The sequence below is a fragment of the Bidens hawaiensis genome, unplaced genomic scaffold (assembly GCF_021521415.1).
Source record: "Bidens hawaiensis isolate Kalapana, Puna unplaced genomic scaffold, B.hawaiensis_p1.1 tig00016744_1, whole genome shotgun sequence".
Classification (NCBI taxonomy): domain Eukaryota; kingdom Viridiplantae; phylum Streptophyta; class Magnoliopsida; order Asterales; family Asteraceae; genus Bidens; species Bidens hawaiensis.
Window position 1 is genome coordinate 254,874 of NW_027492534.1, and position 27,487 is coordinate 282,360.

Here is a 27,487-nt window from a genome sequence, read left to right on the forward strand (position 1 = left end):
GGGAGGGGCCCTAGCCAACCTAACAAGATCTTTTGTTCCAATTTGTTAAACTATTTGAAGGGTGTGGTTGGGATTTTTTATTTTACCTCCTTATAATTTTTCATTAAGTTAATAAGTTATAAAAGTGTAACTTATGAAACTTTTTCTCTCATAATATAAGCAATCCCAAACACCTTATTACTTTTCAAAAAGTTAATAAGTTATAAGTTGGTAAAAATAAGCAATCCCAAACACCCCCGAAGTAGACAAGCTTGTGTCTTCCACCACACACTTAATGCATACCCTAACTTGGTTATACACTTGTTTCATAAAAAAATGAAAAAGAAATTATGGTTCAATAAAAGTCTAATAGGTAATTTGTGCATTTTGAGGAAAAGCAAGGTTATTATCGTTTCGTTATATTATAAGAAATTACAATTAGTGTTTCTTTTTAATAGCGTTGGGAACTACCTTTAATACCGAGTGAGTTTTTTTAAGACGGGATGTCAATTGTTCATATTTTATTTGGTTATTAACCGAATCGAAATATGAACTGAATAAACTAAACGGATTATTCAAAAACCGATTGATTAAATCACATGTGTCCACCAATAGATAAACAAAATACGATACAGAAAATCATGCATCTTGTACACCAATGAGTTTCATTTTCGTAGTATCAAGGGTGGCACGGAAGTGTTCCTGTTGGTCTCGCTTAACTAGCTACTTCGTCGACATCAGTGAGTAGTTAGTTAATACAAGCATTAAATGATGATTAAGGAATAAACATAGCATCTTAGATGGACTTTGATGTAATACGAAGTGGGCATCTTAAATAATAAATTATCCCCATATTTAGAGAAGATTCTAAATAAATTTGGTGTATTTGATACTAATTTGAGTTGTTTGTGAATTCACAGGTCTGAACGCCTGCCCGACAAAGAAATGACGAAAAGATGACGTTACGTGGAAAAAGACTGATTTTGTCCAGGTGCGCATGAGCGTGCACTAAAAGTGCACGATTGTGCCAAGCCAAAGAGTCAGTGCACGCACGTGCACCGGTTAGTGCCGATCAACAGACGCGGGCACGATCATGAATGGCCCAGGGACCCCAACAACGCATGAGCCAGTGTTGGGCAAATGCAAGGGAATTCTCAAATATGCACGACCATGCGGGTTTGATACATGACTGTGCACATGTTCTTAGAAAGACCTTTCCGGAAAAGACAACTGCAAGTTTGGTTGGATGAAAGCGAAACATTAACTTACTAAATCAGTGAACGATCATGCTTGAAGTGCATGGGCGTGCACTTTGTCCAGATAGCTTTATAAACACTTAATTCTCTTCATTTTCAAGTGTGAACTTCTGGGGATTCTCTTTCAACCAAGTGTAGAAATTTTAGGATATTCTTAGAGGCTTCCAACAACACAAGATCATCATTCCATGCTTCAATCATTTCTTGATTTTGGTTTGCAATTCCTTGTTCATGTACAGGTTTCGTAACTTAAATTCTGGCATGCTTGTTGTTATTGTACTAAGTTTTATGGGCTAATTACTCTTGTTAGTTAGATCATGTTGAAGCTTTTATTAATGTGATATATCATCTATGCATGATTTTGATAATTTTGGTGTTCTTCAAGTTTATGATAAATTCTTGAGTAGAAATTAATGGTTGAAATGTTTGTTGTGTTACATAGCCTTGTTAATTTGATGAATGCTTAACCATATTATGTTGGGAAACCATGCTTTGAGTGTTTGTTTAAGAACTTTGAATGTGTATGCATGCTTAGTTTGTATCACTTTGTTAGAAATAGCTAGTGGAAATTAACTTGGTTGTGAAAATTTGATAAGTATGGAAATCTATCACTTGATATTGAAAAATTGAATGGTGATAACATGTATCTTGATATAGTTGATGTTTGCTAGAGAATGAGGCCACAATCCTTGGTTTATGTTTACTGGTTGAAAGATTCATGTGTGATTTTAGTCTCTTGAGTTTGTTTATCTTTGCATGCTTTTAGGTAGTTAGAATGCTATTTTTATACTAGCTTTCTTTTGATTGTGAGACTGGGGTGTTTTGACAAGCTTCATAATATGTGTTTATCAACTTGAATGAATACCATCATGATGTTTTAATGCTAGTATGAGTTCACCTTGGTTGGAATCTAATATTTATATTTACTTTAAGTCATGATGTTTTGCCATTGTCGTTGCCATTTTGATCACTACTTTAAGTGGACACATGGTCTAGGCAGTTTTATCGAATTGATTGTTTCTTGTGTTTTTACTCGATTATTTTCATCGTATGCTCGTTTAGTTAAAATTTCAAATCAAAATCTCTTTGTTTGATTAGTCACTTACAAAGATTTAGTACTAGAAACTTACCGTATCCATGAATTGACACTCGATTCTTATCGTCACATTTATTACAAACGATAGGTACACTTGTCTTTCGTGGGTGGTTTAGTTGTAAGTAAAAACCAAAATTATTTTGAAAACAAGATTTGTGTGGAACTTTTACTTAAGTTATATATATACTAGTTTTAGAGCCCGTGTCACACACGGGATAATTCAAAAAATTAGATTACAAGTAAAGCAAATAATTACCTAGCGTATATGTTACACCATGAAAAAGATTTTGATAAGTTTCAGAGGGTTTCTCGACTTTGTCATAATGACAACATAAAAAATAACATGTTAACCATTCAATTTTGTGAATATTTTATTTCATTTGAGCATAGTTTCGCATGACATGCTTCCCATACAATGCTTGATCACCATTGAAGAAAAAGTTAATGCTGAGATAAATATTTCAAATTTGATAAAAGTTAGAAGCATTGATAAGCATGAGGGTGACATGTCGAAAGTGTTCGCAATCTTTTCTTAAATTTTAATAGCCGAGAGCAAGGTTGTAAAAGTCGTTAGGCGGTCCTAGGCGGTCGGCTGGGGAGTTGCGAGTACTCGGGAGTAGTCGGGGATTACTCGGAAAATACCTACGGAGTACCCGGCCGAGGCGGGGAGTACTCGACCTAGGCGGGGAGTAATCGGGGAGCACTCGGCCGCCTACTCGGGAGTTTTACAACATTGGCCGAGAGAAAAATAGTCAATTTGCTAAATCCCGAACCTTTTGATTATTTCAAAAAATGTCCTTAAAAATAAATTTGAAACCCGAATCATGTTTAAAATTCTAACTTTCATACTTTTGACATTTTCAAGTCAACACTTTGAACCCATAACAAATTTGACGATAAATCTATTTGCATTCTCGAACTTTTAAAAATACTCAAATTTTCCATTTTTGACCCGCAACAAATTTTGACCTAAATGTGGTTAATTTGTACCAAACAATCTATTTACCAACTTTTGACCCATAAAATCAAATTTAGGTTTCACAAAAAACCTGAAACAATTCTTGATAAAAAAACAAAGAAATTAAGTATAACAAACTTTGTTATGTCTGAAAGTGATTCGTATATACTATTCTTACATTTTAACATATATTTAGTTTACTAAATTAAACGAAAAAATATGTGGATAGATTTAAAACATATATTTATAATTTATAAATTTATATGACAATTGACGATGATAATAATAATAATAGATAAATAGATTGATTTTAAAAAAAAATTTGATCGACTTTTAAGCATATACGCATAATTTAATGATTAAAAACTTACTTGTAAATTGAAAGTATATTCGAGTTTTGTTTTTATTTACAATCTTCTACAATATACATATAGTATAATATGCGAATGATAACATTTGAAATTATATTCTTTTCAATCTTTGAGAAACGTGATTTGTTGTTGATTTTTTGAATTCACCAAGTATTTTGAAATATATAATAAATAATATGTTAATATTTATATTTATAAAAATATATAGATATAATATAAATAGAGTGTAAAAGGAAAGTGAATAATTGTTAATCTATTACATATATTATGATATATTAGTTTTGGAGGGAAAAAGTTGTGAGAATTAACCAAAAGATAACAAATGTCCACAATTATTTTACTTTATTAGAATAGGTAGATACGAGGGTCCGGCAACTCGACGGAAAAACAAGAACGCCACGACTATTATGAGTATCGTCCTCTTCCATCACGACCATTGATCATTGTTCACAGGTAAGTTGATCAATTTCCAATGGAAATTGAAATTGTTGAACCTAATTGATCAATTCACCTTGTAATTGATCCAATTAATCGTCAATTTAAAGCTTTAATCGATCAATTTTGAGTTTTAAATGATGAGTTTTAACCTTAAATGTATCAGATTTTAAGCCTGAACGTTTTAAGGTTTAACCTTGAACGTTATAAGGTTGAGAATTTTGCTTGAACGTTTTTGGTTTTTAAACTTGAATGTATTTCGCGTACCTAATGTACGTTAAATAATTATTGTATGTTAACGCACCTCTCTCTCTCTCTATATATATATGTATATATATACATACACGTGTGTGTGTACGCAGAATTCGAAAACCTAATTAAAACATAATAACTCAGCTCAACAATTTGTACAACTTACTTAACAACCTCCTATGCATATTATTAAGCAACCAATATCAGTTAATTTCAATCCTTAAAACACTAATTATCAAATTACTGAATTTACCTCTTTCTCTAAGAGCTTAATGAAGAAGCGTTCGACCTGAACTGCAGATACGTCACCACGGTAGTCACGCCACACCAAAACATGGCCTTTGATGTCCAGAAGAAATAGCGCAGAGGCCGCTCCGGCCATTAATTACTTGAACCGGTGGATCAGAATTCAGATCCGGATATATATATATATATATATATATGTGTGTGTGTGATTCGGTTTGATTCGATTTGAGATCTGATTTCTGATTGATGTAAGTATCTAATTGCAATGTTAAATTGATGAACATGTGAAAATGAAAGTGAGATTGATGTATAATTAGAGATCTGGTTTCTAATTGATGTAATTATAATTAGTGTTTTACCCGGCAAGTTGCGCCGGGCAGGTTGGTAAAACTTGGGCGTTGGTAAAACCCAAGCATTGCAGGTCTCGGTTTCGAGGCAGTAAGTCGACACGAATTCGGTCAGTTTTGGTTATGTGCTTTATGACATCGGAACTAAAACAAAAACAATTTAAAAACTTAGGTGGACCAACAGGTGACGTTGGTTAGTAAAGCTCGGGCTTTAGTAAAACCCAAGTGTTGTCTATCCGGAGCGTTGAGGCGATGAGTCTACACAATTTTGGTTGGTAGCCGTCACGTTCGTTACGATATCGGAACTAAAAAATAAAAATAAAATTGGTATCCGTAATTTTTCGTTACTGTACTGATACTAAAACAAAATGCGGTGATTGTATGCAAATTCAGTCGATATCACTTAGCAACACAACTATCCGGTCCAAGCCAAAGTTAATGTTGAAAGACAAACCATTCTACTATACACAAAAACGTAAATAACACAATTAAAAAAATGAAACCATAATCTGAATCATCAAGGATTCAAACCTGGGCTGCTAAGCGATACAAACAGTTTCTCTTACCAACAATACCATCCGACCAACACGAATTCATGTGCTAACTATCAAAACTATTACTATATATACAAAAACAAAAGGAGTCCACTTTGTGGCACAACACGTCAGACTTTCTATCACCAATGACAAATGTTAAAACAAGTGACGATATAGAGTTTTAAACGCTTTGGGACCGGATGATCGAGCTTGAACCAACATAAATTTGAGTTTAATTTGTATAACATGACATAGCTCAAGCTCGAATCTTTTTAAGACGTGCATCCAAAAATCAAGCTAGGTTCGTCAGAAAAATTTTAGGTTCAAGTCCGACTCGTTTATTTATTAGTCATTCAATTAAAGTACTTATGTTTGTAATTACAACTTATAAATTATAACATACTATGCATTATCAATTATCTTTTTATCATAATTATATACCCTTCATTTTTTATATAAAATTTATTATTATTATTGTATAAATAACGAGCATGTTTTCATTCACAAATCTTGTTAAACTTGTTATGACTTATGACTAGGGGTGTAAACGAGCCATACTTCATTTTAGCTTACGAGATCTTAATAAAGCTCAGCGTGTTTCGAACTCAAGTACTTCCAAACCGCTAAGCTTGATATCATTTAAACTCTACTCAGCTCAAGCTTTTAAAAGCCGATAGCTAGCGCCGAGCTGGTCACGTGTGACATAGTCATTACATTAAAAAAATATTATAAAAAAAATTAAATTTCTTTCTTTTTATTTTATTTTTTTCATAAATCATAGAAAGTAGGGGCGTGTGTGGGAGAAGTGATTAATCGAGGCAAAGTAACCGGAAAACCTCCCGTCGCCGTCAGACAGCTCAGCTTTTCCGATCAATTTAATACCGGTAAACTACAGCCTTCTGTTATTGAGTATTTTAGGGTTTAGGGTTTTTTGATTTTAAAATGCTAATTATTCATTTACATATATTATATTTGTAATTGCAGGTAACACTAATCAAAAGAATCAATCATGGATGGTATGTTCCTTCATTTTCTATTACCTATATGCTCAATTTAATAAAAACTATTAATTTGTTATGTTATGTTGGATCAATTGGGACAATATATTGCAAATTTGATTGGTGTGGATTTGTTTGTTGAATGTTCAGTCGATTCGCAACCAACGATGGAGGAAACGGTTCTGATGGGAGACGATTTAATGCTCGGACCGCCATCGCCTATAATTCCACCCGAAATTGCCTCTCATGTTCTTGAAGGTGTTAATTTGTGTGATGGGATCTTAAGGAACGTGTTTCTGTGTAAGTTGTGTTACTGCGCTACGTTTATTAATTGTTTTGGACTTGGTTTGTTGATTGGAAACTTGTTAAGGTCTGCAAGTTAATGACATCGAGCCGTTTTGTCAAGAAGAGATTGTGTTTTACCGGGAGTGTGCAGAGAAACGAGTATTGTTCTTTTTAATGATTCCTTTTCTCGTCGTTTGATTGCGAAAATAATAATGATAATGTTAAATGTTACAGGATAAGGAATTAAGGCAACGTCTTCTAGATAGCGAGTATAAGTTAGGTTTGTCAATGCCTTTGGATTTAGCAAAAGAAAGAGCTTCTCAACTTGTGTCCGAAACCACAACATTAGAGAGGTATGCGAATTGTCTACTAATTATTAACTATTAATCTTCTTTTGTTTATTTACATTTTTTTTTAATTTGCATCGCAGGTGCTTGATTCTTGCAAGTGGGATTGAGGGTGCAGAAGGGTTTCGCCAAAGATGGAGTTTGCACGGTCGTCTTACCGATACCAAGTAATATTTGCCAACACTTTTTTAAGTTTCTTTGTATTATCTTTTAATGTATTTGGAAATCTTATTTTTTATTAAAACTATTGTGTTCCCTTGGATCTTAAAGATGACTTAGATGAGGGGCCAGTTGGTTCTAGGATGGTTGGGCATTAGGGGTAGTACTGTCACTACTGTGTTTTATCAATAATGCATGCTCTGATCAGTCAAACGTGACCACTCGTATGTCTTTTTGTGATTATTAGATAAGATTGTTGTTATGCTTAATGCTTGTTAAAGGACAAATGTTTTGATAATGCAAGTTTTTGCTGAACAGAATAGTTTTGATGATGGAGTTTCTATAAAACAAATTAATATTCTTTTTTTTATCAATCTGTTTTTGAACATTTTGCATATGACTTTGAGATACCGTAATTGCATTGAACATTATGCAGGAAAAGGATGGAAGCATTAAAGCAAGGACTCGAAAATAGGAAAAAAGAAGATAATGTCACAGCAAGTGTTAAAGCTCCAACTACAAGAAGATGGTTCTTTTGGTGAAAGTAGGAAAAAAAAAACATTGAATGGAAATAGGTCCCGGATTGCAGTGAAAATAACGCGATACGGATATAGCTTTTGTGATTTGGTTTATTTGTTTTGCCTGAAACATATGCTGCGTTTTTTGGGGGTCCTCGGAGCTTTGTTTTCTAGCGATTAACTCCTTTTTTTCTTAAGTTATTATATATTCGATTATAGGATGCATAGAATATGATATAATCATAATGTGTTCTACTTATTGAATGCGAATGACCTTATGTTTGTTTATGTATTCTGCCTCTGGGTTTTGAATTAAAGTACGCAAACTTTATCACAATGGTAACTGTTTTGTACACCACTAAAAAGGTCTGTTTATGTAGTACAAGAGTACTTGTGCTTTTCAACATGTATACTGTGAGCTAGAATTCACCTTCACATGAAAATAGAATATTGGTCAATCATGCAATCAATAAAAATCCGTGTGGGTAAAAGGACAACTCATTGCATTTTGATAGGATCAAGAAATGTCCAAACAACCAGGATATATGAAAAGTTAAGTAGGAAGTGTACCAAAGTTGAGATGGCCGAGTTGGTCTAAGGCGCCAGATTAAGGTTCTGGTCCGAAAGGGCGTGGGTTCAAATCCCACTCTCAACATCTAATTTTTTATTTTATTTTGGCCCATCTGCTTCTGGTTCATACACAACCTATAACCGAATTTTGAAAATTTTAAAAGCAAAATCATGGCCAGTCCAGTTTCACTTTCAAACCTCTTTTCTTTTATATAAAAATCTGAAGTTATTTTGAAAATACAGAAATGGGCTGAATATAGTCTGTACCCCTGTTCCAGGTTCCGTTAATCGGTTTTGATGGCCTACAGTTTTCGCACACCGCTATATAATAGATACCATTTAACGAAAAACAACATTAACAACACTATATTACTATATAGGCAGCTGCTCTTATTTACAACTATTTCATGTCACTAACCAAGAAATATTTTAAACAATCTGGAATGATCCAGAAGCAAACACTATACATGTCACTAAAACTCATCATTCCTGCTTGAATCATGAAGCAGCGAAGGGTAGTCAGTGACAGTGTGGTCAAAATGTTTATCAAAAAATGACTCCATGTAGCTAGATGAACCGTAATCATTCACGCCACTATCTAAAAACTGATCTGAACCGTACACAAAGTTCTCTTCGTTTTCATCATCAGCAAGCGAATGCAAGCCTGTGTCCAGAAAGCTTAGGGGCTTACTGGCAGGTGACTGAATCAGAAACAGAAAAGATTCTGAACCACGGTTTTCTTCCATGTTGAAAGACTCGTTCAAGCAGCACATATTATAATCTTGAAATGGGAATTTGGTGCTGCAATCTTCCTCCACAGCCATAAGATGCTTTGGAGTGTACGATGAGACTGATGATGTCAGCAAATGTTCTTTTCTTATGTATCTGGTGATGAAAGGAGACGATGCTAAAAAAGATTCATCTTTTTCACTGTTGTCATCCCATCCCAACAAGAGTCTTTGCGGCTGTCCCAAGAGTTTAGGCTCGGCATAAAGACGGGATTCATCAAGCTCTTGGAAGTTTCTAGATTCGTGTACACGAAGTGGCTCATCAAAAGATACGATACCCTCCATGTCAAAGTTCTGAATTCTGAAACCGCTAGCTGTACGGTTGTGATTATATTGGGTACTAGATTCTACACCAGTAGGATTCCATTCGAGGATATCCAAGCATGATCTATGGTGAGACTTGATGATTTTTCTATTGTAACCTTCTGTTTGGCCGCAGTTATACCCAATTCTACAATTTGGGGAAGCCCTGCATGAAAAAGATTCCGTAGGATTCCATTCTAGAAGATTCTTTTCTTTGAGTTGCTTTGTTGGTCTGCAAAAGCCATCATCACGTAAAAAAGAATCCGTAGGATTCCATTCTAGAAGATTCTTTTCTTTGAGTTTCTTTGTTGGTCTGCAAAAACCATCATCACATGAAAAGGAATCCGTAGGATTCCATTCTAGAAGATCCTTTTCTTTGACTTTCTTTGTTGGTCTGCAAAAACCATCATCACATGAAAAGGAATCAGTAGGATTCCATTCTAGAAGATCCTTTTCTTTGAGTTTCTTTGTTGGTCTGCAAAAACCATCATCCAAACATGATAACTTTTGAGACTCCACTAACTTTCTTTTGTAAGCTTCATGATTCTTGATTTGTGTAGCTGATTCTAACTCAGGAAAAGGAGGCAACTTGCATTCAGAATCTATTTCATCTTGCTTAGGATTTCTGTGAGTCTGTAAAATACCACCTTTTAGCAAACAAACCAACATATTCATTCATATTAAATAGAATATTCCATATATTAATTCATATCATACATTATTATCCTGGACCACAGGTAGGATCCTACTGATGAGAGCAGAAACCAAATCAAACCTGAGACATAAAACTAATCAAAGCTGTATAACTAATAATGCCAGAATGTGGAACAGTTAAGATTGTGCAGTTAACTACAGGGCCGTCTCCGAGAATCGTGAAAAATTTTTCGGCCGAAGGTGAAAAAAGTTTGGGCCTTAAATTAGTTGAGTAATTGGGTTTAAACATTAAGAATACATATTTTTTTTACAAAAAAATTTATATAACTCAAAAAAAAATTCGGGCCTATCAGGGTGTTGGGCCGAGGTCGGTCGACCACCCGGCCCTACCTCATAACGGACCTTGGTTAACTAACCCTTCTGAAGAAACCTCCTTGACATTATATCTATCTGCTGCTAGCTGGCGTAACTTCTCCCTCTTTGCATAAAATATTCCTTTATTCCCTGCTAAAAAGGTATGTTAACTAGTGAATTACTAAAAAGATTGCATCAGGCATCAGCACGACATATATAACTCGAAAAACGTTTATCCGAGTTATTTATTTTGCTGCCCACTGACGGAGACAAGCAGTTATATAAACCAGACCTAACATGTTGAACATTTGTGCCATCAACCGCTGCATCACATCATATAGCATCATACTTATGCATTAAAGATTCTTAAGAGTAATTCTTAATTATTTGATAAGGCATGACTGGTCACATATTCTCACCAGAATTCTTTGATCCACGACACGGTGGTGAAAGAAAGGAATAATGGGCCTCATTTTGTTCTTTCTCATTTGGCGATGAAGATTTGGCATGCTTAATGCTCTCTTTCTGCACATTAGGTACCTCTGCAAAGTTTAACTACTTGTTAACTGTCACAGAGTACTAATATATAGATAACTTGTGTAACATCAAATACATTAGATATCAGTTGATGCTGCTAATTATGGAAAAATAAGAACCTTCTCTTGTGAAATTATGGCTGTGTTGAACTTTGCTTAATTGGTTGTTATGAGAATTGGGATGTCCATTTACATCACTAAAAGTATTTGTCTTAATCCTCTTAAAAAATGCATATTCTGAGGTTTTTGCAGCCAAATCTCCACAGCCACCTGAAGTCATAAAGTCCTTGCAACATCACTAACAAGTGGAAGGATACAATAAGCTAAGTTTCATCATAAATATATATTCCAAGTCTTCTATATCTAATAAATAAAATCACATCTTTTTAGGCCACCTAAAAGTTCATTTTCCTGCCTCTCTCTCCCCTATCAAATATTGGATGCCACATGTCGACTTCTAGTGAAGTCTAGATTTTGATTCTCTGCCTCTCTCTCCTACTAAATAATAATTGCTTTCTTTAATCTTGTAAATAATATGATTACACCATAAGTCATATTCTTTAACTTTTTTATAAAACGTCTCCGACAGGTGTATGACATATTATTTAAAATAAGCATTTACAAAAAACAATTATTTAACCTGTATAACACACAAAATGTATGCAATTGTAAGGGCGTAAAAACTAAAAACTCGTAAAATATGCCGGTTTACCTCTCGGATCACCGCCTGCTCCCGATCGATTAGAAGAACCATTTTGTCCCAAATTAGGGAGATCATGAACTTCCATTCTTTTAACCTTATTTGTACCTATAATAACCATACACAGATTCAGCTAATCAATTCAGAATTACAAATAGCACGAGCTAAATAAGAATTTGATCAAGTTACCTTCAATTCCGTCATTATTTACATGGCGAAATTGATCGAAACGACGGTCTCCAATGATAGCTCGGATTGAAGTACTACGTCGTGGATTGTTGTTAGGGTTTGGTTTGGGTTTCTTGGCGTTCTGACGCATCGTTGATTTGAAATTTGGGATTCAGAAACCCTAGTTTTTGATATGTGAGTTGCAGATGCAATTTTGGCGCCAAATTGGAAAACCCTAAACGGGTCCTTTCACCTTTTATATACCCATAGTAAAGAAGTTTTAAACATGTTCTAGTTAGATCGGGAGTTTCTTTTTTGTTCCAATTCTAGCTATTTTATCTAAATAGCAGGTAATCTAGTTTGTTTTATTTTATTTTTATTTTTTACTTTGCATAATCATTTTTCAAGGTTGGGAAAATTTGTAAAAAATGCGAAATATAATTTTAAAATTTCTAAAAATTGCAAAAAAAATAAATCGAAAAATTGCAATAAAGTGCAAAAAAAATAAAATTACAAAAGTTATAACATCATGTCGTGCAATTTTTATTTCAAAAATTATAACTCCAAAAGTCTATTAAAGTTAGAGTAAAGTGCCAAAATCGTCTTCAAGGTTTGGTTAATTATGCGATTTTAATCCAAAAAGTTTTTTTCTGCAACTAGACCATTGAGGTTTCTGATTTCTTACCAATTACGTCCAAGTTGTTAACTTTGTTATTTATTAACGTTAAATGAGGGGTATATATGTCTTTTTAGATTTATTTATTATTTTAACCCAATTATATGAATAAATATAATCATCATCTTCTTCCACGATGAACCTTTAAGTTAATCAGGTTAAAATCACCATCGGTAACGGGATCTAGATCTAGATCCCAAATTCTCCTCACAAAACCTTAATTTCCCACTCCTCAGATTGCCACCGCCCACTGCCACCTTCAATCCCCGCTTCCTCATCTAGATATGAATGAGAAAATCATTGGTTATGAGCACTAAACCCTTCAATTGTTACAACAACGAACTGACATTGTTATGCGTTTTAAACTCAAAATCAAAACCTTAAGAACTGGTTGTTTCTGATGTATAAATAGGTATTTCCGACGGTCGATTGGTGTTCCAAAATCATATTGGCTGTTTCAAAATCATGGTAGAGTGGGAATGGTGGCTAATTCAGAGACAAAGATGGATGGTGGGGGTGGTAATGGTGGTGGAAGTGGTTACCGATGACAAGTTATGTGGTGGCTCAGTGATGGTGTCAAAGGGGAGGCTGGCATTTGGATAAATGCTTGAATTTGTTTTGGTTTTATGAATTTTGAACAAGAATGATATAGAAAATAAATTAATGTATGTAGCAACAATGAATGAAAACATTAATAATAGAGATATATAAAAAGTGATTTATAAATGGTTGGAAATAAATGGGTTAAAAGACAAATATACCCCTTATTTAACATTGAAAATTAACGGAGTTAACGATTTTGACGTAATTGGTAAGAAATGGGAAAACTCAATGGTCCACTTGCAATTTTTTAAATTTTCGCAATTTATTACAAGTTTTCGATTTTTCGGAATTTAAAAATTATATTTCGCATTTTTTACAAATTTTCCCAACCATTAAAAGTTATTATGCAAGGTCAAAATATTAAAAAATTAAAAAAAAAACCTAAATTACCTGCTATTCAGATAAAATATCTATAATTGAAACAAAAAAGAAACTTCGATAGCCTGATTGGAATAAAAGATTTTTTCAGTGACCTGATTGAAACAACTTTCAAACTTGGTTGCTATTTTATGGAGTAATAAACCCTATATACTAATATAAGTGACAAATTTAAATAATAATCATATTAAGTAGTTTAAATTAATAGGTTGGCTAAACGTATCACTCACTCTAAATTTTCATCGTATTTTCTTTTTGAAAACATTAAATCAAGGGATTTTTTTTCTTTCCGATATAATAATACGGAGTATTACTGATGTAACAAGTTAAAGGTAAACATAACAAGTAAAAGGTTGGCAATATCTCAAAAATTGAATCAAATGTGAAATTTTGAGTTACTATGGTGACCACTAGTGTAATTTACTACGTTTCTTGATGAGGGCCAAATACCTTGTAGCTGAAAACATTTTCCGTCTATTTTAAAATGGACTGTGTTTATTCTCGTTCCATATCCTAACACATAAAACTCCTTAACTAACACCAACAACTAAATTATAGTCTTCATTCCCTGTCTCCACTTTGCGTATATCTATTCCATGCACTTGATCTCTCATGGTTTTTTTTTTTCTCATAAAAGGATTGTTTTCATTCTTTTTTCAATAATTATCACATCATGAAAACCTAAAACAAAAACAAACAAGATAGAAAGATTCATCCACCTAATCATCGATGATAACTTGAAATAAAAGTACTCAAAATAAATCTTAAGGCTATATGTTATGGTGGGGGGCTTCGAAGCCCCTCCACAGTGCCACGTCAGCCTCACGTGGGCACTAGGGGCATCGAAGCCCCATGGCATAATGCCCCTTTATGGTGAGGGGGCTTCGAAGCCCAACATTTTCCATTTTTTTTATAAAACAAAAAAACAAATACAATAAATATATAATACAATAAAAAATACAATAATACTAAACTACAAAATAAATTAAATAAAAAAACATATAAAAAAATTAAAGCTATTTTTAGTCGTCGTCCTCGCCGTCATCTTGCTTATTACTCCAAAGATGTTCAACCAAATCCGATCGAAAGCTGAAATTCGTTTCCCTTTTTCGTGTTTTTAATAAATTAACTGATGCAATTTAAATAATGAATCTAGTTCATTTTGTTCAAATAGCGAATCAACGGGATTTAAAGTTTCTGTTTAAACGAGTCTCAATAATAATTAAATATCCAAATTATAACTTCTCATTACATTTTAAACACATCTCAAAGTATAAGGTCCAATTGGTAAATTTATTTTAATTTATGTTTTAATAAAGCTTCAAAGATCAAGGGCTAAAATTGAAAATACACTTAAATTATATTATTAATATAATATAACTAATCACCATCTCCTTTCATTCCTGTTTTTACGATTTAGGTTTCCAGCGGCCGGAATCCGACGCCGGCCACCTTAAAAAGCCTCCTTAAACGTGTATTTTAACCGGATATTAATATTATAATACATTATTAATTAATATATTAAACGTGTATCCCCCCCACCTCCCTTCCGCGCCCGCCTTCCCCTCCACCGCTGCCTCCTCCGCGGCGGTGTTTGCAGCCCCACCGCGCCCTTCTCCCCCCTCCACGGCGCCCATAGCGACTAGCCTAATTGATAAAATAAATATACTAAATAATTAAATAAATAAAGATAAATAACAATTATAAATTTTATTCTTTTGACCCACACCTCAAAACATATTGAAATTTTCAAAATAGCCCCTCTTAGTGAGAGTAGTCCAAAATAGTCTCTTTTTCCTCAAAATCTTTTATAATTTGGATTGTCAAGACGTATTGGGAAAAAATAAAAATAAAGACGAGATTTTGAAAGAAAATCAGGTAAAAGATGAGATTTGAGGAAATAATGTCGGTAAAATCCAAATTATTTGTAATCTTGGAGCAAAAGTTTAATTTTTTCAAAAACTTTTTTACCCAAAAAAACCGTCTTAAAAAACCGTTTTTTACTTTTCCCGTCCAAATTTTCAAATTCTTGGAAAATTATATTTTTTACAACTGTACCCCTGAACCACCATCACCACCTTGAACCACCACCATCACCGACGCCGTCGGCCCCACCCCATCACCGCCACCGTCACTACCCCCATAGCATATATAACTGAAAGAAAAATCGAACATGGAGATGAGAGGTTGAGAATGGTTATTGTTAGGGTTACAGTGAACTCCAGCCCATGAACATGGAGTTGGGCTTGAAGCATTCCAAGTGGATGAAGAGACGGTGGTATTGATGTCCAGTGGTCATGAGTGATAACAGGGTCAACCCATCAGAAGTCAACCCAGTTACAACATAAAGGAAGAAGAAGAATGGTAGAGCAAATGGTAGCATGAGTGTTGGTGTATGCACTGTGTGTTAAGAGAACAGAGATTTGATTTAAAACACGACCAGACACAGAATTATGGTTAGTGGGCGTGGGTGGTGTATTTATTAATTAAATATAAATACTAATAATATTAAATCAACGCGGTTTGACGGTCGGTCTTCGTGTGTGGTACCAATATCAACTATGTGTGGTAGTGACGGTGGCGGTGATGGGTTGGGGCCGACGGCGTCGGTGATGGTGGTGGTTTAAGGTGGTGGTGGTGGTGGTTCAAGGTGGTGATGGTGGCTCAGGATTATAACCGTAAAAACCATAATTTTCCAAAAATTTGAAAATTTGGACGGGAAAGGTAGGAAATATAAAAAAAAGTCTCTCAAGATGGTTTTTTGAGTAAAAGAGTTTCTCAAAAATTTGAACTTTTGCTCCAAGATTATAAATAATTTGGACTTTGCCAACATTATTTCCCCAAATCTCGTTTTTTACCTGACTTTCTTTCGAAATCTCGTCTTTATTTTTATCTTTTCCTAATGCGTCTTGACAGTCCAAATTATAAAAGATTTTGAGGAAAAAAAAAACTATTTTGAGACTTCTCTCACTTACATAGGCTATTTTAGGAATTTTCCCTTCTTCCATTCTTCTCATGATTGACAGTTGACTGACAGACAATGACTCACAAACGAAACTAGTACTAAACCCAACTTGAATTTAGATTTGCCAACATACCCATGAAGGCATGAAGCCCAACGATAGACCACCAAAGTCCATAAAGCCCAATCTTGAATAATGAATATAGTCACTCACTAGCAGAGGTAGAGGTGAGGAAATCGGGTATTTTTAAGAATATGTTCTGGATATGGTCAACAAAAATCAAAATAGGATCCAGACAGAAACCGGTTTTGGTATAGTTGGGTATTTTTTCTGGGTTTTTTCGGGTGTCGGGTAGAGTAGGCCCGGTTTTGACCGGGTATTTCTGGTTCCAGGTACAGTTCCGGGGAGAAACCCAAAGCCCGGTCAATACCTGCGGGTAGAGCAGGGTCGGGCCCGGTTTCGGGTAAGAACTGCCGGGTCGGATCCGGAACTGGTTTTTGTGTGCACCTCTAAGTCGAGGCACACAAATCAGGTTTTTCTAATACTCGGTTTCAGGTATGACGGGGTATTGAAAAATAAGGTATTGGCAGCATCATGGTTAGGTCTGGGTATTTTCTTTAAAAACCATACCCTATGTAACTGGTTCGAGTCAGGTATAGAACCGAGCATTTGAAAACCCTATTCCGGGTATTGAAAAAACCCTATTTTTGGGGTTTTCCTCGGGTATAGATTTAGTTTGTTAAGAGATTGAACTTTCTTGAGGTATTTTTATGGTACTTTTAGGGTAATTTCGAGTATAGATCGGGTATTTGAAAAACCTGTTTCGGTTTTCGGGTATTACCGGGTACAAATCGGGTCCGGTTCCGGGTATGAGTTTTAGTACTGAAATGCATACCATATTCGTACTCTACGAGTGTGGTCAGGTACGAGTTCGGGTAGTAAAAATCCAGGTATAAACAAACTAAGTTCCGGTTTTCTTTCGGTTCTGGTTCCAAATACATTTTTTTTTCACATCTAGTCAGTCACTTAGTTAGAGTGCTAATGTATAAAATTAATTAGGGATGACATTGAAACCCGAACCCAATGAGAAAACCCAAAACCCGACATAAATGGGGCGGGTAATATCCGACCCGTTAGGTTTTGGTATTAGTTTTGAAATTTTTTGCGGGTTTGGGATGGGTTTGGGATTTCTAATATATCCGATTACCCGATAACATAGACCCATTTACCCGATGTACCTGATATAGCTTATTATATAATATATATATACTATATTCCAAATATATTATTTGTCGAAACTTGTTTATGTCAATTATTTGAGATATTTTACCTATATGGTAACCATATTTGTAATCGGTTAGTTATATTTTGTCAAAACCCCAGTGGAAACCCGATGGGTTTTGAGCCGGGTATACCCAACAGGTATTTTGTCAAAACCCGATAGGAAACCCGAAACCCGATGGGAAAACCCGAAACTCGACGGGTAATTTCCCGATTAAAACCCGACGGGTTTGTGATGGACTTTTATAACCGGGTATGGGTTTGAAAATACCTAAACCCGACCCAAACCCAACCCATTGCCATCCCTAAAATTAATTAAAATGAGTTGTGTAAGAAAACTTTGTTCATTGGCAACCAGTATTTGCTTTGTAAATATAGCTTTTGGTCCATAATTATCTTTATTAGGGAATATTTTAAATATTTAATCAATAGTCGAACAAAACATAGAAAAGTAAAAGTTCAAAACCTTCTAAATTACATATTTTCAATCAATAATCAGGTTTAAACTAATGAAAGTATAAGTACTTCTGACTCTATGACCAAACAGATATTGGATTATCCATGATTGGAATATTACATGATCCAATAGAGATTTAGATAGGCGGTGATTGGGTCAAGTTTAGAACCCAAATGGCGTGGGACAACATTATCCAACCAAAGGATATTATCACCCATGTGGCAGCACTCCACTGGCTCTCTCAATTGAAACCAACACCATTCACTCAAAAATCAATATTCTCCAAGAAAAAGATAACCCTCATTACATCAAAACCCTTTGACATCCAACTATCAACTTTGTTCATCATTTCCACACCTTCAAAAACATAACTAGCAATGGCAAGTTGTAGTATGGCATCTGCTGCTACAAGATTTGTGGTGACACCAAACGTCACCACCTCTAACACCACCTCACTCAAGCCCAATATGGTCATGCTACCAATTCAAAACACTAGAGGTTCAAGACTCGTTGTAAAGGCCACAGAAGAACCCGCACCACCGGCTGCAACCGCTGAACCGGTCAATGAAGAGAAGCCCAGGCCACCACCAATTGGACCCAAGAGAGGAGCCAAGGTATGTGTTATATGTACTAGTATCTTTATTTATTTATTAATAAATGTGACCCATGTCGAACAATGTATACATATACATATAATGTAATTATAATTATATGAAATCCTGTTTTGTGAATATATACTTTTATGTTTATGCAAATGCATAGGTGAGAATTCTAAGGAAGGAGTCTTATTGGTTCAAAGGAGTGGGGTCGGTTGTGACCGTAGACCAGGTACGTAAAGTTTATAATATATGTGTGCGCTTGCGTGTGTAACTATTTTGTTAATGGAGTATTTGATGTTGATATGAAATGATATGGTATGCAGGACCCAAAGACTCGGTACCCAGTTGTTGTGAGGTTTAACAAAGTGAATTATGCAAATGTGTCAACCAACAACTATGCGTTGGATGAGATCCAAGAAGTATAGAACCGAGTTTCTTGATCGTGTTGTGATTGTAGAATGCATCATATTTCAATCTTTTGCAACATATTTTATGAATGAATTTGTATTATATTCAATGTGTGTGTTTCTTTGTTGCCTAAACTTTGCTAATCATCATACATTAGGTAAAGTGAGACTCTAGATCGATGTCATGTTCTGCAATTCTATAGTTTCATAAATCAGTGACTCAATCTGATATGAAGAATTTGTCAGGATACCATATAACGTGTTCAGATGCCTAAGTATAGTGGATTTTTTTTCCTATAAACAAATACATAAGAATGTAAAATTGACAAACTGGTAATAATTGAATGACCTAATGCATTGTTTCTAGTTTTCTAAAAAGTGTGTATGTTCGTTAAATGTATTCGGAATTAGGCCAAAAAATCAAGGCTGAATCAAAATGGATACTATTCAGTTCAAACATATCAGAAAATTTAGTGCAAAATTTATGATCAAAGGAACGCCATCGTTTGGCTTAAACACGACGTCACTCATTCAACCATTGCTGGAGAACCACTGGTTACTGACTCATTGACACTGTTATCATTTGATGGTACGTCAATAAGATTATATAACTACATTCAAATCTATGTAAGAAGATGTGCAATGCAAATGATGATAACCGCCCCCCCCTCCTCTTCTGATGCGGTTGCTGATGAAAATACATGTGATCATGTTTGGCCTTCAAGCATAACCATGTTGCTTGTCATTGGTTTATGCAATGTTGTTTTGTATTGGACTATTGTGATTGCATATATACATAAAACTTTTGGAGAAAGTACTACTATAGACAATAACTTTGTTCATAATGTTCAAGCATGTGTAACATGATCCAAGTGTTTCGGCGCCACACGAATCTAAAGGTGCTTGGTTCAAGAGATTAACTATGATATATTAGGAAATTACCGAGGGTGAAGGATGGTGATGTTCTCATAATAGGCCGAGCCCTCTTCACAGTCCCTTCCGTAATTTGCTTGTCTAAAGATGAACGCCGGTTGGTTTGGTGAAGGAAGAAGTGTTTCATGATTGCTCAACATAAAAGCTACATCATTCATTGTAGGCCGGTCACTAGCCAATTCTTGAACACACAGCATGCCCACATGGATGCATCTATAAACTTCCCTCATATCGAAAGAATCTCCTAAAGACGAGTTAACTACCGTCAATACTTTTGCTTGTTTCCACAAGTCCCAAACCTAAAAGCAATGTTGATTATGATAAGTTTTGTTTGGTGGGATAATTAATAATCAACAACCAAATATATTATGCATATATATAGTGCTAGGAAACAAGAAGAATTTGTTAGTGAGAAGTCAAAGAAGGAACTTCCACCAGTACAATATTTGATCAATGGTTGAAAATCAGTAACTTACTGTGGACATGTAGAAAGATTTTCCAGGTGTGTATCATATATAATTGCAGTTGTTTAAGAAGAAAATGCAGTAGTGTAGCAAGAAATTGTATTTATGTAGGTAAAAATCCTTTAAATACTGCATAGGAATAACTCAATAATATTTTTGAAACTCTTACACAAATGATTCAACAGAGGGGAGATATAAAGTTATCAATAATTTTTATTTTCATGAGTTTGATTTAAAAAAAAAACTAATGAAACTGGTATTAATGGAAATAAACAACAGAAAGCCAAGTAAACACAAGGACAAAATCTCTTTTTTTACGCTTCCAACCTTAGTTAGCTTTTAATGAATTACAGAACTGTTGTGGGCTCATCTTAACCAGTAAATCGATTTGATCAACGACTTAGATTGTTTCTTACATTTTAGATTAACATTATTTAAATTTTAATCTGCTTACACACACGCACGCGCGTTCGTGTGCGAGCTTGTGTGTGTGTGTCAACATGTAGTTACTTACGTGACTAATCAAATTAACCGAGCTCTCCTGAGAGTAGCTGTTATTTCTCTTGCCACTGATTATCTCCAGCACAAGAATTCCAAAGCTAAAAAACATCTGATTTTACTGAAAAGAGGCCTTGCATTGCATATTCTGGAGACATATATCCACTGCAATCATATTATGTCTTATTAGATACATGAAAGAAATTAAAACTTTCCGTGTTACAGAGTGAAGGACTATACTTACTATGTTCCAACAACTCTACACGTTTTTGCTTCCACTTCATTCCCTCCAAATATTTTTGCCATTCCAAAATCAGAAATTTTAGGATTTAAATCTGTATCTAGCAAAACATTGCTTGCTTTTAGATCCCTATGGATGATATTGAGCCTAGAATCATGATGAAGATATAGAAGTCCACGAACAATTCCCTTAATGATCCGGAACCTTTTCTTCCAATCTAAAAGAGATGCCTTTTCTTCATCTAGGTTTCACACCATTCCAATTAACATATTTTAGTATTTGTAGAACTTTTGAAAATTAATCAGTTCGATTTTGAAAACTTAGTTAGAGAACATACCGAAGATGAAGGAATCCAAGCCTTTGTTTGATAAGTATTCATAAACTAACATCTTTTCTTCTTTATGGAAACAATATCCCAAAAGCCGGACTAGGTTTTTGTGTTGAAGTTTCGCAATCAATGTCATTTCGTTCTTGAATTCCTGCATCCCTTGACCTTAACTTTGCGATAATCTTTTGACAGCAATTCCAGCCCATTTTGTAGCTTACCCTGAATACTTCATTCTATTTTATTAGCTAACTACACTTTATATCTTACTGCAAATTAGGGCCATGATCACTACTGAGATTGAGAAGTGAGAAGATCCTACCTTATAAACAGAGCCAAATCCACCTTCTCCAAGCTTGTTTGAATGGGAAAAGTTATCAGTTGCTGCTGTTAGTGTGGTCACATCAAACACATCTAAATCAACATTTTTGCCAATATCCTTCTCCATGGAAGATCCTTCCGAAGATTTCAAGCCAACATTGCCTTCATTTTGTTTGGCTGTATGAAACAGTTAAGCTGTTGTGTGAAAACTAGTTTATTAACGCATTTATGAGTTTTAATTAGTTTATCTTCATGTAACATATGCCCGAACCAAAACCATGACGTTGGATTAGCTGGCCAACCAACAATACACAACCCAAACCAAAAAGACTATTTGGCCAATCAACAACATACTTTGGTTCATGTAGCTCTCGATGATCGGTATAGTACGGTTTGATCTCAACTTACTCAATTTTTAAATGAACAAATTATAAGTAAATGTCAATTAATAAGAACTTCAGAATTTGAATAATTATTAAGCAACACATATTATAGTAAGTAGCCAGCTTGCTCAAATCAATTAACCTAGACAACAAATTACGTAGCCGGCTTCAATATATATATATATATATAGTTTGAAAATTAACAAAAATTTTTAATTTTGAACTAGCTGTTTTAACTTTTAGCATTAATTAATTACTACGCCATTGTTTTTTTGATTACCGTTGCTCATATTAGTTTTTCACAGATTGTAAGTCACTGGAATTTTGCTAACACGATTATTGGACGTCTGAAAACTGAAATATGAATGGCATATATAATTAAAAGAAGTTTATGATTCTACCACCATGTGAATTAAGTTATCTATATGTCTAGACCTGATGAACACTCCGGTTCATAATAAATCAACCTAGACGGACATCCCTTTTGCCTTTCTTAAGTAAAACAAATGAAGATGCACAAGATAAAACCCGCTGCTATTGCTGGTGTCATGATGACAAGAACTCTGTTTTCATGCGATCCATTTTTCCTCTTGGATGCTGAAATACAATCACAAAAAGGATTATGCATGACAATGGAAATGAGATTACTATTCTTTCGTATAAGAGTTAATTACTCAGATTATGTGGTTTACACTGACTTTGGTTTTGATTCTTCACTTTTAAAAAATTACACATTATGTTGGTTACGTACACGCATGGTCCTTAAAAATGGATAGATGGAAACTTTGGCTGTTAAATGGGCCATGACCACCTCTTTCTTTAATTAATTAATATATATATCTATACTCTATACTACATAATAAATAAAAGTTTTTTGTTTGTCATATGTCATTTTCTTAGGCATTCTTACTATTTCTTCCCGCCTCTCTATCCTATTAATTATACATACTTTTTAAAGTTCTTTTTATATATTTTTTTGTTTAATAATTTCTGTAATTGCTTTTACAAAACGTATTTTATTTTTAAAAACATTAGGTTTGTTTATAAAACATTTTTATAAACTGAACATTTTCATTAACTTGTCTAATATAAATTATATCGTTTTATATATATAAGAAAACATTTACATCTATATATTTAATATTTTAGTTCATAAAACTTACTCAGCGGGTTCATTGTTAAAAACATGTGGATCTTTAACTGAACCCGATCCGCCTTCTTTTCCCCTGTAACCGTAATATATTTCTTTCTATCCATATATTGTCGATCAAAACTTTATTGATTCTCTTTTATTGTACATTCTTCGACTAATCGAAGTTTTCTTCTATTGATGACTGGCTCGTATTTTTTCCGATTGTACCGTTTATGTTCTTATAATACTGCTTTACTTTAGTTGTTACCATATTTTTAATGTATTGTCTAATGTTGTATCGAAAGAAATATTTGGAGATTTTTGATTTATTTTTAAGTTTATGAACAGTAGTTGTAATTTACTTTCATATACTTAGTTAATGTATTACTCAGCTTTATTTATCAAAAGTTATCATTTACAAAATTTAAGTTGTCCAATCCATGTAAGACATGTGTACATAACTAGTATATATATATATATATATATATATATATATATGAGAGATTTCAAATGAGAACCCCTTTGAGTTTTAAGAACTCGAAAGAACTCAGTGTAACGATTTTCAATTTCTTTTTTACATATGCGTAATATATGTAGGTTGCATATACGTAAAAAAATTACAGAATTTTTTACGCACCGAGTCGACATTTTACACATGTGTAACGGACGTAAAAGTTAGTGTAATTAGTTACATATTTATTCTCTCTCCTACTTTGACTTTTTTGTTAGATTTAATCTCAACCACATATTCCAATTCATTTAATTAAATGTGTGGTCTAGAATGGAAGTTCTTAAGTTCTTACAACTCAATATGGTTCTCAAAATATCATTCCCCTATATATATATATATATATATGGTTAGGTTATAATAAAAACCCACTTGAGTTGTGAAAACTATAGAAACTCATTCTCAACCACATGTTTTTAATTAAATATTAAATCTTGTGGTTCACAATTAAAGTTAATAAAAAAATGTAAAAGTTAATTTACATTTTCTCTCTCCTGAAAAAATATATAAAAATTAGTAAAAAATGTAAAAAATTAGCAAAACATTTTTTTTTAATATTTTTGATGCTTTGTATTAAATGTAACAACATATATTACATGTAACAAAAAAAAACCGATGTTACATAGGGTTTTCACAACTCAAGTGGGTTTTCATTCTATACTTTGCATATATATATATATATATAATATATATATATATAGGGAAGATTTCAAATGAGAACCCTTTTGAGTTTTAAGAACTCGAAAGAACTCAGTGTAATAAAAATTTTTTTCGATTTTTTTTTACACATGTAATATGTGTAGGTTACGTACACGTAAAAAAATTACAGAATTTTTTACGCACCGAGTCGACTTATTACATATGTGTAACGAACGTTTAAAGTTGTGTAATCACTGTATATAGTTATTCTCTCTCATACTTTTACTTTTTGTCCGATTTAATCTCAACCACATATTCCAATCCATTTAATTAAATGTGTGGTCCAGAATCAAGTTCTTACGACTCAACAAGGTTCTCAAAATATCCCTCCCCTATATATATATATATATATATATATATATAGAGAGAGAGAGAGAGAGAGAGAGAGAGAGAGAGAGAGAGAGACGTAAAATATGAAGAAACAATAATCGTAGTCCTAGATTTTCCTGAATATCATGCTTACAAGTTTAGCTAGTCTTTTCCTATAAATATCATGCTTATATGTCTAGACTTATTGACAATGATAGCATAAATATATATAAGTTTAGAGAAAACACTTGATGGCGACCTACCTAATTCAACTGCAGCAACCCGAATATAAAAAGATTGACCGCCGCTTGTAAACGTCCTCGTATCTATCATGTCCCCATGCCACGTAATACAACCTCCATCCTCGGCCTCTTTACTAATATCAGCACTCGCATAGCCCATGCATTCGCAATCCCCCAAACACAAACCTTGGCACGCTTTCAATCCCAAACTCATGTTCACACGTGCCGTAGATGTGTCAGGCCCCTTAACATGGGCCAACTCAATGAACCCGTCTCCAGGCTTACACATCTGTGTTCCGTCCTTTATCTTACATCCTTTGGAACCGTCCCTTAGGTACCAGCCCTGTGGTGCTCGTATCCAGGAAAGCAATCACACACAAAAGCGCCTGAAGTAGATCTATATGGATCACAAAGGCCAAAGGGACCACAATGATTATAGCCATCGCACTCGTCTTTTGGAGCCGACCAGAACCCAAGCCACTTGCCTTCTGCCTCCTGGCAAGTTAGCCTGTCAAGGGTTCCAGACTCGGTAACGACACATCTAGAAATAATGGACAAGTTGTACAACTGGAATACGATCACCGCCTCATCGTTGTTGTTTATGTAAGTATGGTTATAGAGATATTTCCTTTCCATCTCAGGTATACCACTCCATCCACGACCCGTCCATGAACCCTCCCGCCAAACTCATGTCATACCTTGATACAAGAACAGCTGAGGGGACCCAACAAGCTCCATTTTTTGCGAATACTCCCCGACACTGGGATTCCCCCTAGACTTCCAAGATGTAAACATCCTGTTCAAACCTGTTCTTTTATCGAACCCAACCTTCATACCCGGTAGAATCGTATCCGAAGGGTGATCAAAGCTTTGCCATACATTGTTTGGCCTTGAAACAACACCAAATTCCCCGAATCCAACAACTGAGCCGAAGAAACACCAGCGTTCACCACTCTAGAAACATTGGTTGACCAAAACACAAAGCTAGTTTGAACTTTTTCGTGCAGGACGAGGTTCCCGGTTTCATCAACAGACAGCATACCGGATGAGTTGGTGACCGGGTTTTCTCTATTGGCAACCTAAACAACAGTTTGCACCAAGATGTTGTTATACCAGATACCCACGTATCTGTTGGTGGAGTTTGCGGGGCTAAAAAACGCAAGAGCAAAAGTTTCTCCACTAGAGACCAGCATATCCCCATCTTTAATCGGTCGGGTGAGTGTGATGGTATCGATACAACAGCAAAACCGGAAAACCAGAAAGAATATTAGCATGGATGCTAGAATTATATTGCCTCTTTCCAGATCACACATGTTTTCTATTTCCTTTCGTTCTTTCTTTCTTTCTTTCTTTCTTTCTGGGAGCAGTTTCTCATTCTTATGTCTGTACAAGTTCATATAAATATTCTGTGATTCTGACGTTTGTTTAGTTAATTAGGCGGCTGTGTTTGACTTTAAGGATTAAATAAACCGGTGAACCAATAGTTACAACTTGCAAGTTGGTTAAATTAATTTATGTGTATTTTGAAACTTGAAAGATAAAAATATATATATATATTTCGTAACTTACCTTTCGAGAGAAATACATTTTGTAAATTATTCTTTGTTAGGTTGGCAAATCTTATCTTTTGTGACTATTGACTGATTTTGTAGTAGTTAGTTTGTTATTAACAATCATTGATTGGTCTAGTTTGGTTCAGTTGGCATGCATGGAAAATACATGGGGAAAAATTAGACCCCAAGACACCAGTTTAAAATATAGATGTAATTACCAAAACACCTATACAACGCAAACTACGTACAACTATATAAAAAAGTTAAAACAAACCCCAATCTCCCCCCCCCCGTGTGAACGCCATCTTCGCACGATTTCGAATCCATTCCACAATCAACTTTCTCTCTCTCTGCGTTTGGGTGTGCTAGGATCTGGAAACACGAATAATACTGCAAGAGAAAAATAAACGAAGATGAACACGCGAGATTTACGTGGTTCGGTCTAAACTGACCTACATCCATAGGCTGCCACCTGGGTATTTCATTAGTGCTACTGCCTCACTCGTGAGGAATTACAAGCACAAGATTGCAATATATAAAGACTAGTTAGGATTTCTAGCTTAGGGAACAAGATAACATAAACGGGCCCTAATAAAGAGATATAGGACCAGCCCAAAATCTTCCATGTCTTCTATCCTTATAAAACCATTTAATCTGTC

General features: G+C 34.5%; 3 protein-coding genes, 1 non-coding gene and 1 pseudogene across 4 annotated transcripts; 3 read left to right on the top strand and 2 right to left on the bottom strand.

The window, feature by feature from the left end:
* Positions 1 to 6,270: 6,270 nt before the first annotated feature.
* Positions 6,271 to 8,274, top strand: LOC143551916 (uncharacterized). The gene is made up of 7 exons (XM_077042259.1): positions 6,271 to 6,360; positions 6,461 to 6,492; positions 6,625 to 6,774; positions 6,845 to 6,918; positions 6,994 to 7,112; positions 7,190 to 7,273; positions 7,702 to 8,274. The coding sequence occupies exons 2-7, from the start codon at positions 6,486 to 6,488 to the stop codon at positions 7,805 to 7,807; spliced, it is 540 nt and encodes a 179-aa protein (XP_076898374.1). The 5' UTR covers positions 6,271 to 6,360; positions 6,461 to 6,485; the 3' UTR covers positions 7,808 to 8,274.
* An 83-nt stretch (positions 8,275 to 8,357) lies between these two features.
* TRNAL-AAG (transfer RNA leucine (anticodon AAG)) lies at positions 8,358 to 8,438 on the top strand. The gene has a single exon. It is a non-coding gene; the product is annotated as a tRNA-Leu (tRNA).
* Positions 8,439 to 8,826: 388 nt separating this feature from the next.
* Positions 8,827 to 12,007, bottom strand: LOC143551926 (uncharacterized). The gene is made up of 8 exons (XM_077042268.1): positions 11,878 to 12,007; positions 11,701 to 11,796; positions 11,182 to 11,258; positions 10,872 to 10,994; positions 10,718 to 10,775; positions 10,515 to 10,602; positions 10,162 to 10,219; positions 8,827 to 10,077 (listed from the first exon to the last, which is right to left on the bottom strand). The coding sequence occupies exons 1-8, from the start codon at positions 12,005 to 12,007 to the stop codon at positions 8,827 to 8,829; spliced, it is 1,881 nt and encodes a 626-aa protein (XP_076898383.1).
* A 6,447-nt stretch (positions 12,008 to 18,454) lies between these two features.
* Positions 18,455 to 19,391, top strand: LOC143551917 (photosystem I reaction center subunit IV A, chloroplastic-like). The gene is made up of 3 exons (XM_077042260.1): positions 18,455 to 18,828; positions 18,977 to 19,042; positions 19,137 to 19,391. Exons 1-3 carry the CDS (start codon positions 18,592 to 18,594, stop codon positions 19,236 to 19,238), a joined length of 405 nt encoding a protein of 134 aa, XP_076898375.1. The 5' UTR covers positions 18,455 to 18,591; the 3' UTR covers positions 19,239 to 19,391.
* A 667-nt stretch (positions 19,392 to 20,058) lies between these two features.
* LOC143551927 (G-type lectin S-receptor-like serine/threonine-protein kinase RKS1) lies at positions 20,059 to 26,588 on the bottom strand (annotated as a pseudogene).
* Positions 26,589 to 27,487: the final 899 nt, after the last annotated feature.